The sequence below is a fragment of the Notothenia coriiceps genome, unplaced genomic scaffold (genome assembly GCF_000735185.1).
Source record: "Notothenia coriiceps isolate Sejong01 unplaced genomic scaffold, NC01 NC01_scaffold00029196, whole genome shotgun sequence".
Lineage (NCBI taxonomy): Eukaryota > Metazoa > Chordata > Actinopteri > Perciformes > Nototheniidae > Notothenia > Notothenia coriiceps.
This window is the reverse complement of record NW_011361897.1, coordinates 13,221-28,244: the sequence shown is the minus strand read 5'-3', so window position 1 is coordinate 28,244 and position 15,024 is coordinate 13,221. Positions and strand designations below refer to the sequence as shown.

Below are 15,024 nucleotides of genomic sequence, written 5' to 3'. Positions count from 1 at the left end.
AATTAAATCGTATTTTAAAATCGTATTTTAAATCGCGATTACGATTATGGCTTGCAACGATTACGAAAACAACGTAATCAAAATAAAACGATTATTTTTTTATTATTACTTTTTTTTTGGGTTTTTCATTTGAATTATACGTAAAGTTCAGGGTAATCAACTGTTAAAAACATACTGTTAAAAAAAAAATCTCCAATAAATGGAGGTTTTCAAAGTCAATGAATAATCGCATTTAATAAATCGCAATTACAATTATTGACCCAAATAATCGAGATTATGATTTTTGCCATAATCGAGCAGCCCCACAATATTGGGCTGCAAATTAAAGAGAAAACGAAGGAGCAGATTTATGAAGAATAACACTTTACATTAAAAAAGGGGGCTACAAATATATTCCATTGTAAAATCGAACCTCAATAAACTGCCTGTCGTGTTTCAGTTGTTTCTCCAGTGCCTGGACGCGCTGGTTGAGGTCCTCGGTGTGGGTCTTGTGGTGCTGCTCTGTCTCCAGGTCCTGCGTTTCCTTCTCCTCCAGATCCCTCTCCAGGGCCCTGAGGCGCAGCGACAGAGATTTGTGGTCTTTCTCGGCCTGCCGCTGCAAGTCCAGCCGATCCTGGGTCAAACGCTCCGTCTCTGCAAGAAGAGCTTGAAAGAATAAAGAGGAAGGTTAGAGGGATGGTTTGAATGCAAATACATTCACAGAGGGGGGTTTAACAAAGCTTGCAAGACATTAGGAGTTAAATAAATACAAGTATTACTGTGCAGTCCCTCATGGAAAGGCACGGAATGCATTTGCTTTGACCACTCGGAGCTAAAACCTGGTTGAAGAGGTAAAATAACACTGCACTCAAAAACCTTTGCTACTAGCTACTGGCAATGGCAGTGTTACTAACAGCAACCTCACACAGCACTGCATATTCATCCCAACCCCCTCAACACACACACACACACCACTCTGACCCACAAACCTGCGTCAGGATCTAAATTGAGCCAATGGCCTACGGAGAGAAGACACATCTTAGCACAGACATTATTATAAGTGTGTGGTCAAGCTCACTAAAGGGGTCATGTAACATTTTAGCAGACTGACGTAGGATTGTGCGTCGACTCCGCTCACCTTTCTCCCTCTCCCCCAGTCCGGCGGAGAGATGCTCCTTCTGGCGCAGGAGGAGTGAGTGCTCCTCGCTGAGCTCCTGGTGCTTCAGTCTGAGTCCGTCCAGCTCCGCGGTGAGGCCCTGCATCTGGTGCAGCTTCACCTTCAGGTCCTCCAGCTCCTCCACCAGTCTCTCCTCTTGCACCTCCTTCTGCTGCAGAGACTCCTCCAGCAATGCTTTCTCAGCCACATAGCCCTCCAATAACCCTGAACACATGCGACGCCATGTTGTTACGTAAGCTTTTGTGCAAGTGGTGCCATTAGACTCTAGGATGGGCGGAAAAAGAAGAGCAGGCATGGGGAGTATAACGGAATACATGGAAGAGCGTTGCATAATTAGGATAGAAAAAGAAATGAATGGATTTGGTGCAGTTCAGAAAGAAAGATTCATTGCAGGTTGATAATTAAAAAAACATTTTAAAATAAAGAATGATGCCTTGCACATTCGCACTCCTGTTCGTGGCGTTTTCATAAGAGCCCCTACCACTTTTTGGACCATCAATCTTAATATAGGATATTGGGTAATTTAATTTCTGTATTATTCTGCTGCTGAAGTTAAAATCTGTGCCAAATATTTCAAGTTGAATGATGACAGCATGTTCACCTCTGGAAATCATAACATCCTTACATTCGAAATAAAAAATAATGGTGTTACTTCTAGTTGGTAAAAAAAGTAATTCAAAAGTAACTAGAAGTAATCAAGTTACAGAACTGTAATTATGTGATACGTGGATTAGATTACTGACTACATTTTTAACAACAAGATATAAGTTCCCATCAGCAAAAACATGTGGGTTTGCTATCCTGGCTCCAAAATGGTGGAATGAGCTCCCCATTGAAATCAGGACAGCAGAAAGCTTACACATCTTCCGGCGCAGACTGAAAACTCATCTCTTTAGACTCCACTTCGAGCGATAGAATTACTAACAAAGCACTTATATACTAATAAAGGACTGGCTTATCTAAAGCCAATTGAGTAGCACTTGAAATGTTTTGGCTCTATGAAACCTGATGTACTTATATGATTCTGTTTTCTTCAAGTTTGTATCTTCTTGGTCGAATGCACTTATTGTAAGTCGCTTTGGATAAAAGCATCAGCTAAATGTAATTATAAGTATTTGAAACACTTTTACAGAGCAGCGGGGCGTGGCAACAGTCAGTGGATTAACTTCTGGCAGTATAAGAGAAGTTAAGTGAATCAGAGCCAATGAGGATTTGGTGCTCACCCTCTGCCTTGTGGTACTCCAGCTGGAGTTCACTCTTCAGCTTGGCCTCCTGATCCAGCTGCTCCAGAAGAATCTTGTGCTGCACGAGGAGCTGAGCGGAGTCTTCTCGACCTTGAGAGAACTTCTCCTCCAGAGAGTGGTGGAAACCATGAGTCTGCTCCAACTACAGAAGAGTGAGAAACCCGTGGTAATTAAAGGGTTAAATAGAGAATAAAGAAACATGTTATGTAGATTGCTGAGTTGGTTCACGCATCCTGTACCTGTTTGTTGGCGTGGTTGAGCAGGTCCAGTAGCGTGTCCACAGTGTGACGCAGTCTGATGCAGGCGTTCAGAGCGGCCTCCTCACCCCCAGGGTTGATCTGAGTATCTGAAACCAGCAGGCTCTCACAGAGCAGGTGGGTCAGCTCCATGTCCTGTGAAGACACGTCTGCAACCGAGATACCTATACAAATAATAAGTTCAAATTAAATGGTTTGCCTTGATTTTAAAAACGTACAAATGAAGCACGCCATACATAGAGCAGACTGAGCCAAAAGAACAAGTGTTCGCTGCATCGTCAGAGCATCACGAGCCTGAATGAGAAACCAACAGACCTGATTCTTGTGCACCTTCGTTGCCTGTTGAGCTCCTCTGATGGGACCCGTGCTCTGATGTTTTGGCTCTGGCACAGATCTTCTGTCCAATCATGTCTTCTGTTGCAATGGTGCTGCGAATCATCTCAATCAGCACCTTCTTTAGCTTTTCGTTAGCCTGGTTCAGTTGACGTCTGGAGGAAAGACAGAAATGTGTCAAGGAAAGTATTTTCACAATTGAATTTAAGTTAAACATTCAACTGAAAAACCTACAAACACCAGGTAATATTAACCGATGGCTGGTGATTGGTTACCTTTCCTCTTTTCCAGCCTGCACATCGTCAGTGAGCATCTTGAGCAGGTTGCCTCCCTCCTGAGTCTCTCGCTGCCTTCGTTGGAGGAGGGTGTCCAAAGTTTCCATCTCTGAACGTTTCCCCTCTAACTCTCCCTGCAGACAGCCAACCTCGGCTCGCAGCTGGAAAACAGACACAGAGATGGCTATGATAGGTAGAGCTCAGAAATATAGACATGTTCAAAAATGACTTGACTAGCACCAAATTTGAACAACAATTATCAAACCTTTAATAATGGTTACGTCCCATTTTATTTCCGTATACCCTTTGAGCATTTGTCAGCATTGTGGTTTTCTAGCCGAAGCTGTCATAAATGGACTTCCTATCCAGTTTTAAAAGAGACATTTTTACAAAAAAAATTATGAAAATTAATTATTTTTAAACTTAAAAAAATGGACAACTACATTTTTGGGTTTGTCTGAGCAGTTGAGCAAACGTTAGCAGCAGCTAAACTGCATTAGAGAAACACCGATTCCTAATGTGAAACTGAGTATTGACTGTTTTTACTGGTTTAAATGACTGGGTCTGTTTGTTTCTTACGTTATCAGGAAAACGAGAAGAGAAAATTACCGACAAGCCTCAGAGATACATTGATTTTAACATAAATCTGCTCGATTGAGGGTTTTTTTTACCGGTTGAAATCACCCAATCCACTTCATCCAGAAACAACAACCAGCATCAGTAACAAAAAAAGATTAAATATTTGCTCGATAAAACAAAGTCACCCTCCTTTAATAGCAGCTTAAAGCATCCACAGAAGAGCGTTTATCAGAGTTTTCTTCCCCCTCTGAAATAAAATGTTCTTACCTTCCTTTCCTCGACACCTCCTTTCACAAAGTCTTCCCTCTCTTTTCCCCTCTACCTCCCGCTCTCTCCTATCAAACACGTCTCATGCAGCCACCTGCCTCAACAAAACAATGTTGTTGCCCTGACAACAAGACCCTCCCAATCTGCTACTCTTTGCTAACCTCATGGGGGCTGAGTGTGTGTTTTAATATCTCACTATCTACAGGGCCAAGCCAGGAAGGTGCCATGGAAACAAATGGAAACATACATCAGCCACTTTTATGTATTATAGATTTATTTGTAGAAGTAGAAAGAAAAAAAAGGTAGGAGACTGCATAAATCCACACAATTATTTAAGAAGTAATTCATAATTCAGTCCCAAAGGGGATTTTGGAAGTAGTAATCGAGGCTTTGGGAGGTACAGCTACTAACTTATTAGTAACTCAGGGGATACATGACAATAATTGAACATTTTAGGCATGCTTCATTCAAGTCTCCACAACAACCACAATAATCTTGACTCCAATTAGTTTTGAGCAACATTGTCAGATTGAACAAAAATATGTTTAAAAAAAGAAAAGAGACCTAAATACGTATTAATGCAGGATGTAATTTGAGTGCACACAACTCTATCTAAAGTCCAAGTGAAAGCATATTATTACCTGCAGAGGATGCAACAAATGTTTTTTTATGTGATCAATAATTATTGTCTCCAGCCAATTTTTAAGTCTATAAAAATCTCAGCACATATTTTCTTGATTTGTCCGCCCACAGTCCAAAACCATGAGAAATAGATACTATTAAATCAAATATTGAAAGCAGCAAATCTCCACATTTGAGACGAAAAAAATAAGAAATGTATAAATTGTATAAACACAAAATAATGATTTGCTACTGCGTGCTTCGACCAAAGAAGACTACACAGCACGCGCAACACACACCGGATTAGTGTCATAATTCATTGTAATGATAATCTCTTTAACAAAATGTAATCCCATGCTAGGAAAATCTGGCCTATGTATGCTATGCTTTAGATAGTAGTGGAATTAGGAGTGAAGAGAGAATACTGCTTCTATTTTCTGTTTCCAAGTCAATATCAATTCTTATTAATTGAATTTGTAATTTGAGCCTCAACACCTCAGAAACAACACAGGCCTGTCCCGTCTTGCCCCAAGTAAAGTGAAGCTGTAGGTGTCCCCTAAATCAAGCTTTTAATTAACACAAAGAACATCATGTAAATACTGTTAAAACAAATTACTAGGTGTGTGTGTGTGTGTGTGTGTGTGTGTGTGTGTGTGTGTGTGTGTGTGTGTGTGTGTGTGTCTAGTACCTGGGCCACCACAGTGTCCAGCTGCTGCAGTTGGATGGTGAGTTGGCTCATTTTGTCGGTGTAGCTGCGCTCCTTCTCCTCCTGTTCAGACGTGAAGCTCCTCTTCAGGTCTTCAAGCCTCGCCTCCTTCTGCTCTTCAAACTCCGTCTTCAAACAAAGCAGTGATGTTGGAACATCAATTAAAATATGCAGATCACCATCCTAAAAAGCTGCAGTATTGTGGAGGTTTATTTATTCCACAGCTAAAGAGATCCCTGGTCATGTCTCACTGACTAATGGCGGACTACTGGTTTGCACATATCAGATGGTCAAATGCCAAATATATACCTTCAGCCTTAAAACCTTCTGCATCAGAGGATGAAAAGCTTACATCCATCCCATTTAGCCACTGTTCAGATGGCAGCAACACAAACACACTCCCAGATTCAGAGAACAGACGGACAAGAACACTTCTACATGTATGATGGTGGGATTATGTGGAAAATGGGTTTGCATAAATCTCCAGTGGGACACACACACACACACACACACACACACACACACACACACACACACACACACACACACACAAATAAATAATATGAAATAAAATAGGAATGCAATTTTTTTTTACATAAGATTAATTATTATATATGCAGGCCACATGGTTTCCAAAAAAGTGTGAAATATAAAAAAAAACAAAACATCATAAACATCGTATTTGTTGGCATTTTATCTTTCACCTTCAGCCGATTAATCCTGTCCTGCAGTCTCTCCTCTGATTGGACTTTGAGGAGCTCCACCTCTTCCAGGAAGTGCTGTCGTTGCCTTGACGATTCTTCTTCTAGCTCGCGGCGACATGCCTCCAATTCTCGCGCAGAGACCCCCCTCAACTCCTACATTAGAAACACATCATGTTTTGGTTTAATGCCACAATATGCAGTTGGGGTCAAATGTTCAGATTCAGTGCTTCTCAGAAAGAAATCCCAATAACCTCTGTTCCTAAAAAGACCATTATTAAGGATGAACAATCATTCTGTGTAATCCCTTCTCTAATGGGCTGCAAGAGCCACAGAGGCCAGAGCTCTAATGCTAAATATTAAAAACAGCTGGCCGGACAGGATTAAATGGTAACTCGTGATGTAAAAGACAGATTCACATACACAACGAGGTACTCTCACTAATGCTTGGCTTTTACCTGGAGCTGGAGCTGCTGCTGTGCGAGGACTTGCTCTTTGTCAGCTGTGCAGGTTTGTGAGAGCTCCTGAAGAGCAAGGTTGTGCTGTTGCTCAACTTCTAAAACCTGAGAGACGCGGGATGTTAAGAACATTTGAATCTTGTTGACCAAAAATAAGCAATAAATCAGAGATGTCAGGAATAAAAGATATATATATACACATTTTATCACATAATAAGATCATATCATAATTGCATGCCACATTAAACGGTGCACACAAGGCAAAATTGTCTCCAAAGTTAACATATGAATAGTTTGCTGACAAGCAATGTAACAATTCATAAGCTTTTCTTTCAGTTCATCGCAGTGCTCCTTCAGTATAAAATGCACCAGGGCTTCGTTACAAACTCATGGAGAACAATGAGAGGAAAACAGCACGACTGAACTGTTTTCATTCAATATTCTCTGCCTTGCTCAGCTAAAAACAAGGAGGAGCTATGGTAAGCACCTGCTTCTTAAGGGTCTCCAGTGCTTTGCAGTGTTCAGTATCCAAGGCCTCTTTCTGAGCAGTTAGCTCAGTCTGAAAGAACAAATTGAGACAAAAAGATGTTGAGAAAGTTGTCAATACGTGCATTCTTCTCTTTTAATTAAATCATTTCACGTTATAGCAGATGTTAGCAAGGGCTCGACCAACCCTCTTCAGTTCTCACCTTGTGCACGTGGCTGAGCTCCGCTGCCATGGCACTAAACTTCTCTATGTGCAGCTGAGCCAGCTCTTTCCTCAGCTCCTCCCTGATGGACAGCTGCTCCGATGCGCGGCGCTCCATGACCTGCTTGTGTTCTGACTTCTGGAGATTCAGGCCTCGGCGATGTCTTTCTTCAAGTTGTATTATTTCATCACGCAGTGCCTAAGATTAGAAGAAAATGGCATTCAAAAAAAGTATTCAAACCTGAAAAAGACCCTTAAACGGCAGTATTGAATTATAACACAAGGCTTAACATTAAACATTCTGTGTCCTTACTTGTACTTCCTTAAGGTATGTGGACTCCAAAGTATCCATATTACCCAGCATTCTCATTTCGAGCTCATCTTTCTCTTCCTGGTGTTTGCGAGTCAACTCTGCTTCTGAAGCCTCCAGCTGAGCCTGATTGGTCTCCTTCAAAACGCCCTCCAGACTTTCAATGTCTGCCTTTCGTTTAGAATCGAGGGCGGCTTCCAAGGCGACAAGCTCAGCGCTGTGTTTGGATTTGAGCTCAACGGCCGTAGCAGTAAGCTGATCTCTGTGGCTGGCACTGAGTGAGTCTAGTTGTGCTTTGTGTTTGGCATCGAGTGTGTCCCTCTCTTTGTTCCGCAGTGCTGCCGTCTCATATTCCAGCTCAGATTGATGTTTGCTCTTCAGCTCTGCCAGAGACACTTCATATTTTTGGGCCAAACTCTGCTCCAACGCTGCCTTTTCCCCATGGAACCTAAACAGAGACAAAATAACGCATGTTTAACAAAAAAAAAAAGCATTTCCCATGGGTCATCAAGATGAAACTGGGGGGGGATTTGTTAGGATATAAAAGTAAAAACACACTATTCCCCAGTGACTTGTTGCATTTCAGAATATAATGAAAATCAGGTTTGCTACAATTAAAAAAGGGACCTTTATTATTTATAGTGAGTAGAACAAAATGATAATACATTTATCCATTATATGTTGGTCAAATATGAGATTTGCCATTTTATTGGAAATTAAATACTGTTTTTACTATTTTTTTTATTTGAACTAGAGTAAAACATATTAATAATATAAGTCACAACAAAATGGTATTGCTGATTTAATGCATTTAATTCAAATGCCAAATGAGTAGTAGTTGCAGAACTAATCTACACCTCTTCAGATGCATGTTTTTTCTTTGAAAATCCAACCATACGGTAGGATAAACATCTATAAAAACAAAATCTTATTTAATACAGCAATAGGCTAGTTGCACAAGATGGCGTCTATCAACTTCCGGCGGCTGGGTGGGAGCCCGAGTACTTCCGGTCTTCGCCATCACTCACTGTACGGAGGCTCAGTCATTGGTACACATTTATTTATAAAGCTATGTTGGGCAAACTCCCGTATTATATCTGTTCACTGATAAAGCAGAAAGTTGCAAGCAGCTATTGTCTGAGATCGCATGATGTAGTCTTGTTAGATGTGCCAAGAGTAAGGACTGTCTTAGGTAAGACAGCTTTTATGTGCGCAGCTCCACTTGCTTGGAACAGTCTACAGCTAAAATTGAGCAATTTTATTTCTCTGAATGTTTTTAAAGCACGTCTAAGTGAAATGCTTTCTGAAACTATGGGTATTTGTAAATGTTGATAAGTATTTAATATGTTGTATGATATCCTCTATTGTTTGTTTTTATGTTGTTTTATGTTTCATGTGGAACTTAAATTGCTGCAGGTCTCCCTTGTAAAAGAGATCTATGATCTCAAGGGTCCAATCTGAATAAATAAAGGTTTGAAATGAAATGAAACATGAGTGTACCACACAGAGGTCGCGTTAACCGAATATATTCCGTCTATGACGGATTTTTTTTAACAATGACGGAAAAATCTGAAAGCAGTCCGTAATTTTGACAGATTAGAACAAACACAGAACAGCGCCAACGTTTCCCCGCAGCCCACAGTCAATCATTATCCTGGTGATTATTTCGCTTATTTTCCCTTCAAAGAGCCATAATTCCCATCACTAATTGCTGCCCAGGCTTAGGGTCCATGTGGAGAGGTGCATCAGAAGAGTCAAAGAGAACAAACTATTTGACAAAGCCATACCACTGTCTGTGTGTGGAAGCATTGAGGAGCTCTTCAATGTGGCTTGCTTCCTGGTCAACTACCAGAACGGCCCGCTGGTAAAAGCCTGGGCAGCAATTAGTGATGGGAATTATGGCTCTTTGAAGGGAAAATAAGCAAAATAATCACCAGGATAATGATTGACTGTATTGCCAGACCTAATGTCAATAATCTTCTTTGTAAACATGACACAAGGTGGCGCCATATCCATGTCAGTGAATGTACTACTTTGAATTTACCCTCTGTATGTGTTAAGTAAATAAAGTTGTCTTGCCTTGAATGAAATTCACGCAACTCTTTACCAATGACTGAGCCTCCGTACAGTGAGTGATGGCGAAGACCGGAAGTACTCGGGCTCACACCAAGCCGCCGGAAGTTGATAGACGCCATCTTGTGCAATTAGCCTATTCAAATCTGACTCATGTGTCAAGGTCTACCCACTGACAAACCACTGAGCAGCGATCCAGAGCCCCAGTGAAGCTCACCTCTCTTGAGCTTGGTGCAGCCGCTCTTCTCCCTGCTCCTGGAGGCGGGCAGTGAGCTCCTTGACTTCTGTTGCCATGCAGCTCTTTGCCCTATGCAGCTCACCGTCGTACTGGGCCTCCAGTCTCTGCCGCACTATCAAGACCTGTGGGCCTAAAAGAGAACACACAACACGTTACAAGATGATGAAGAACCACATCTTAAATTCATTATATTTTTTCAGATTTGATCAGAAACTTATAATGACGCATGTGAGTTTTGAAAATGTGTCTTACTTTCATCATTGTCCAGGGCAGCCTGTAGAGTTTTTAACCTCTCCTTCTCCTCATGAAGTTCTCGTTCAAGGCTCTCCATCTCTCTGTCCAGCTCTGACCTCAGTGCAGAGAGCTCGGCTTGGTGCTTCTCTTGGAGTTCTTCTCTCCACCTCTTCCTCTCCTCCTGCACATCCTCCCTCTCCTGTTTCAGAGCTTCCTCCAGATGGACGAGCTCACCAGCAAACTCCTGTTTCAGCTGTAAGAGTTGGCAGAGACATGTACATATGTGACACGGTTTCAATTCTCATTTTGCATCATTCAGGGTTCACACACTTTTTCACCAATGACTTCTCCATGACCTTTACCTAATTTTCCATGAACAAAAAAAGTACTCTTTCTCAGCGGTACCACTGAAAATGGTTTATTTTAACATGGAACAGGAAAATAAGGTCTGCATATGAAACATGTTGTGCCTATCTAAAACAAATCAAATAGTAGGCTTACTAGCTTCTACAGGCTAAAGCAACTCAAATCTCTCACCAGCAAAATACCTCGTCAGTTAAATGCCATTTTACGTTTCATTACTGTACGATACATTATGTATTATCATTATAGTATTACTATTTTGGCGATTAGATCAAATATAAATTATATTTATGCAACTTTAGTTACATTTCCATGACTTTGGGAAAAATATTGTTTTCCATAATTTTTCCAGGGCCTGGAATTAGCATTTTGAATTTCCATGACTTTTCCAGGTTTTTAAATAACCGTAAGAACCCTGATCATTAAATGTGTGTTTTGGTTTCATTTCTGATATATTTACATTGGTCTAGTATACATATTTGTCGAAGTGTGTACCTTTTGTGTGTTCCTTTGCACTTCTGCATCATGTTGTTTACTCAATGCAGCCAGATTGCTATCCAGAGTGTGGATGATGGTCATCCTTGACTGCAGCTCCTCAGTGAGACACCACATCCTCTGTTCAACCTCCACCTAAGTAAAATCACCAAGAAAGGTCATGATATGCTCCATAAACTCAATCTGTCATTTATTGGATAGATTATCGAATTCTTACCTCAACTTGCCGTGCTGCCTCCAAATGAGCTCTGGTAAGCTCTGCAATAAATAGATTTGAGAAGTTGTCATTTCATTTGAGGAACCTCTGAAAGACCTTCATTCATGTTTTAATGTGTGTGTGAAGTACCTTTTACGTGATGGTCAGATAGCTTAGCTCGGAGTTGCTCCAGCTCCATCGCATGACGAGTCTTCAGCTCCTGCAGCTCTTCATAGTATTGGTCTGTGATCTCCGACTGCACCTAAAGCACAAGTAATGATATTATAACAAGTCAATAAGAAAGTAGAAGGGCCTATATACTTTAAAGTGGACCTACTATGCTATATTGGAAAAATATATTGTAGGGCCATACCTATACAAAACATTAAAATACCAAACAGTTCACCCATTGTAGCCATGCCTCATACTGCTCAAACCCCTCTTTTGAAGCCCTGTTAGAGAAACGCGAATTTTGGGTCCTTAGCTTGAAAAAGGAAAAAAAAGAGGCGGAGCTAATGCCTGATCAGAATTCTACCGGAGATAAAGTTAAATTCTGCTGTGATAAAACTCCATCCTGTTCTAAACAACATCAAAGATTATTTCTGAAACAGTATGGAGCTCAAATGCTTTTTCTCTTGCGGGTTTATCACAAGGTGAGTTCCTTTTTTTATTTCCTGCTTTTTTAAAACACACATGCTCTTCAGTACAGGTTAGCTCTGAGTGTTAGCGAGGCTTGCTAATGTAAACAAAGACGAGATTACGTCCAAAACACGTCAGGCATTGTTTCTGATAGCATCTTTCTGTGGGTCCCCTGCCGATTTGACGTCAGATCGGCAGCAAATCTGTATCCGCTCGTTGTACACCCGTTTTTAAAAGATTTGGGTACGGGGGAAAAGAGAGAGGGTTTTATTTTCTGACGCTGCGTGAGTTCCCCGACGCACCGGGGACACATATTTATGTCGCAAAGTGCATTTCCTAAAACTGAAAAGATTTACACCGACTTCGAACCAGGATTGCTGGAATTCAGATTTGAATGTCACGATCATCAACTACTCATGTAAATGAGTTATCCATCAACTAAATGCCTTACTTGAGAGATTATCTGAAAATCTGTGTGAATACTGTATATCCTATTTAAACAATATCTTTACTGTGAATTTTGCCTGAGATACTGTGTGCCAGGAGCTTCTCTCATAACAGCTTATGAATCTGAAATGGTATGAATAGTGATAAAGGACTGGGATTGTGTCTGACCTGTTGCAGCTCTTCCTTAAAGGAGAGGCTCATAGAAGATTGTAGATAGGAAAGATCCATTGTGTGTTTCTCCTCCAGCTGAAGACTCACATTGTCAAGCGCTTCCTGGAGAGAAATAGCATGTCATAAGGATACCTTGTGATCAAGATTGCAAAACTTACACTGCTATTATGTGCAGAAAGTCTAACCTGACATGTTAAAATGCTGAATATCATATTTATCTAGAAACCCACAAGGTCTTTCAAATGTCTTATTCTCCCCACTTTGAATGGACGAACCTTGTGTTTCTCCAGTTTGAAGACGGCATCAGAAAACAGATGATCCTTCTCTTCCTCAGCTTGGCCTTGAGATATGGAACTGAAACTGACACCAAAGGCACCATTATTCAAAATACTTTTGATCCATGTTTTCAGTATTTCATGCGTCTGGTGTTACAAACTGACATACCTGTCATCTGCAGTTCTTATCACAGATTCCTCCAGGGCTCTTTCCACCAGCCTCAGCTGGAGCAGAGCTATTTCTTCTCGGTGTCCCTCCTCTGTCGCCCGCAATCTCTGCTCAAAGTACCTAAAGGAGGAGGACGATAAAGCATTTGGTATTTCTATATTTCAACCACGGTTTGAATATCAGTTTTTAATCAAAATATCACATTTCCAGCCTGGACATAGACATAGAAAGACTTAAGAGAATAAATGCATTAGGACTGTGCTCTCATACCTCCTCAGGCTCTCCAGCTCAGCCTCATTCTGTTCTTTGATTTCCTGCTTTTGTTCATTAAACTCTGTCTTCAGGCGCTCGATGTCATCAACGCGAGCCGAGCGGGCGAGCAGCTGCTCCTTCAGCTCTGTGAGGAAACGGTCAGATAAGGTAAGAGCACAGTAACACGTAAACACGCAGGCAGTTCTATTTTCCTCAGCGTGTCACATGACAGACAACAGCCATTGTTGATAAAGCCACATGTTTTCTACCCCCTTTGACTCGTGAAGCTTTGATATCCTAACAGTAAGTATTTCAAAGGAATGCAGTAGATGAAATACTGTGTTGTTAAGCAGATGTCAGGCTGGTGTGTGACTCTCACCTCCTAACTCTTGTCGGCTGGTCCTCATGCTCTCCAGCTGGGTCCACAGCTGACCTACTTCTTGTTCAGAGTTCTTTTTGAGCGAGGTCCTCTCCTCCTGAAGGCGCAACACCTGGTTCACAGAGAGGAATCATTGTTTTCTTTTATTTATTTTGTTAAAAACTCGTGAATTTAAATATAACGTTTTGTGAGGTGCACACAATGTTAGATTGATACTAGGTAAAAAATAAATAAAAGAACATATATGAAGATCGATTAATTAACGTTGGGCATGTGGACTGAAATGAGAAATAAATGGCAACACACAAGCCACTAAATGCTTATTTGTACCGAGTGACCTCACCTCTTGCTTCAGTTGCTCTTCCTTCTCCTCTAGGTGGAGTGCTTGCTGCTCTCTCTCCTGCAGCACTGCCTTGTGGCTAGACATCAACTCCTCTAGAGAACCTAAGGAGCATTCACAACAGAGCGAGAAAGACAAACAATGTATATAAACAACAGAAGTCTGACATGTCATGCTTGAACAAAGCTTTAATACAGATAAGCAGATAAGAGGTTGTCTTTCAAATCACGACAGCCATCAGCAACCATTTTGATGCGGGAGATGCAGATTAAAAAAGGGCTGCATCAGTAGGGTTTTTACATTCAAGATCTGTATCAAGGTAGCTGATTAGGACGCATTAGGTTATGGATTTAGAATTGAAATGTCTATATTATGGATGAAGCTTTGAACTATTTGGCAAGGCTCTGTAGATTCTAATTATAACAGTTTTCCTTTTCAAAATTAATTCATTTAGATGCAGCCTTGGATAATGGCAGTGACTGGAGGCAACTCACGTGCAGCAGCATCTCTGTCAGCACAGGCCTGCTTAAGCTCCGCCTCCAGTTCCTGGTTCTGCTCCTTACTGGAGGTCTGGAGCTCCTGGAGCCTGGCCCCGGACCGCTGCAGCTCTGCCTGGGTCTGGGACACAGCTTTGAGGGTCTGGGTGAGGTCTGTCTGGGTGGCAGTAAGGCTGTTCTGCATCTCTGAGAGAGACATTTGGAAGTTTGACTCTCTGCTCTCAGCATTCTTATCCCACTGGGACCTTAAAGCCTGAGAAAAAGAAAAAAAGATGGATTTAAATACATTTTTTTTAATTAATTGAAAAATGGTATAGCTTTAAAAATATACAAAATGATGACAGTTATGAAATAGCTTTCAAATCATAAGCTTGCAGTGATCAAACACAACATTTGCACAACATTATCAGTGTGAGAAAAAGTTTTTAGAGAGTACTTGTCCATGGACAAGTGAGTTTGGCAATTTACTTGTCCGAATACATTTTTCACTTGTCCAGAATGGACACAAATTGGGGCCACTGGAATCTTCTTCTTCTCCANTATGGCTTGCATTGATTACAAAAACAACGTAATCGAAATAAAACGATTATTATAATTCAAATGAAAAACCAAAAAAAAAAAAAAAAGTTATAATAAAAAAATAATCGTTTTATTTCGATTA

The 15,024-nt window shown here is 41.0% G+C and overlaps 2 protein-coding genes across 4 annotated transcripts in view; one reads left to right on the top strand and one right to left on the bottom strand.

Moving 5' to 3' along the window:
* Window positions 1-15,024, top strand: part of LOC104958711 (A-kinase anchor protein 9-like) — a 42,434-nt gene that overhangs the window by 15,083 nt on the left and 12,327 nt on the right. The gene's annotated exons all lie outside the window — the stretch shown is intronic.
* On the bottom strand, window positions 557-14,614 carry pcnt (pericentrin). Its single transcript, XM_010786481.1, has 23 exons — window positions 14,361-14,614; window positions 13,870-13,970; window positions 13,527-13,638; window positions 13,166-13,292; window positions 12,896-13,015; window positions 12,727-12,811; window positions 12,449-12,553; window positions 11,345-11,456; window positions 11,216-11,256; window positions 10,999-11,133; window positions 10,159-10,393; window positions 9,886-10,036; window positions 7,599-8,043; window positions 7,287-7,484; window positions 7,085-7,156; window positions 6,598-6,702; window positions 6,143-6,295; window positions 5,421-5,567; window positions 3,266-3,426; window positions 2,973-3,145; window positions 2,640-2,821; window positions 2,380-2,542; window positions 557-1,360 (listed from the first exon to the last, which is right to left on the bottom strand). Exons 1-23 carry the CDS (start codon window positions 14,560-14,562, stop codon window positions 999-1,001), a joined length of 3,687 nt encoding a protein of 1,228 aa, XP_010784783.1. The 5' UTR covers window positions 14,563-14,614; the 3' UTR covers window positions 557-998.

What these genes read in the sequence shown, in the direction of transcription:
- pcnt (XM_010786481.1), bottom strand. Translation starts at nt 14,562, where the DNA reads ATGTCTCTCTCAGAGATGCAGAACAGCCTTACTGCCACCCAGACAGAC. An exon ending in TCAAACTGGAGAAACACAAG is followed by an intron (nt 12,554 to 12,726) that starts GTTCGTCCATTC and finishes ATTTCTCTCCAG; the next exon opens with GAAGCGCTTGACAATGTGAG. An exon ending in TCAACCACGCCAACAAACAG is followed by an intron (nt 2,543 to 2,639) that starts GTACAGGATGCG and finishes ACTCTTCTGTAG; the next exon opens with TTGGAGCAGACTCATGGTTT.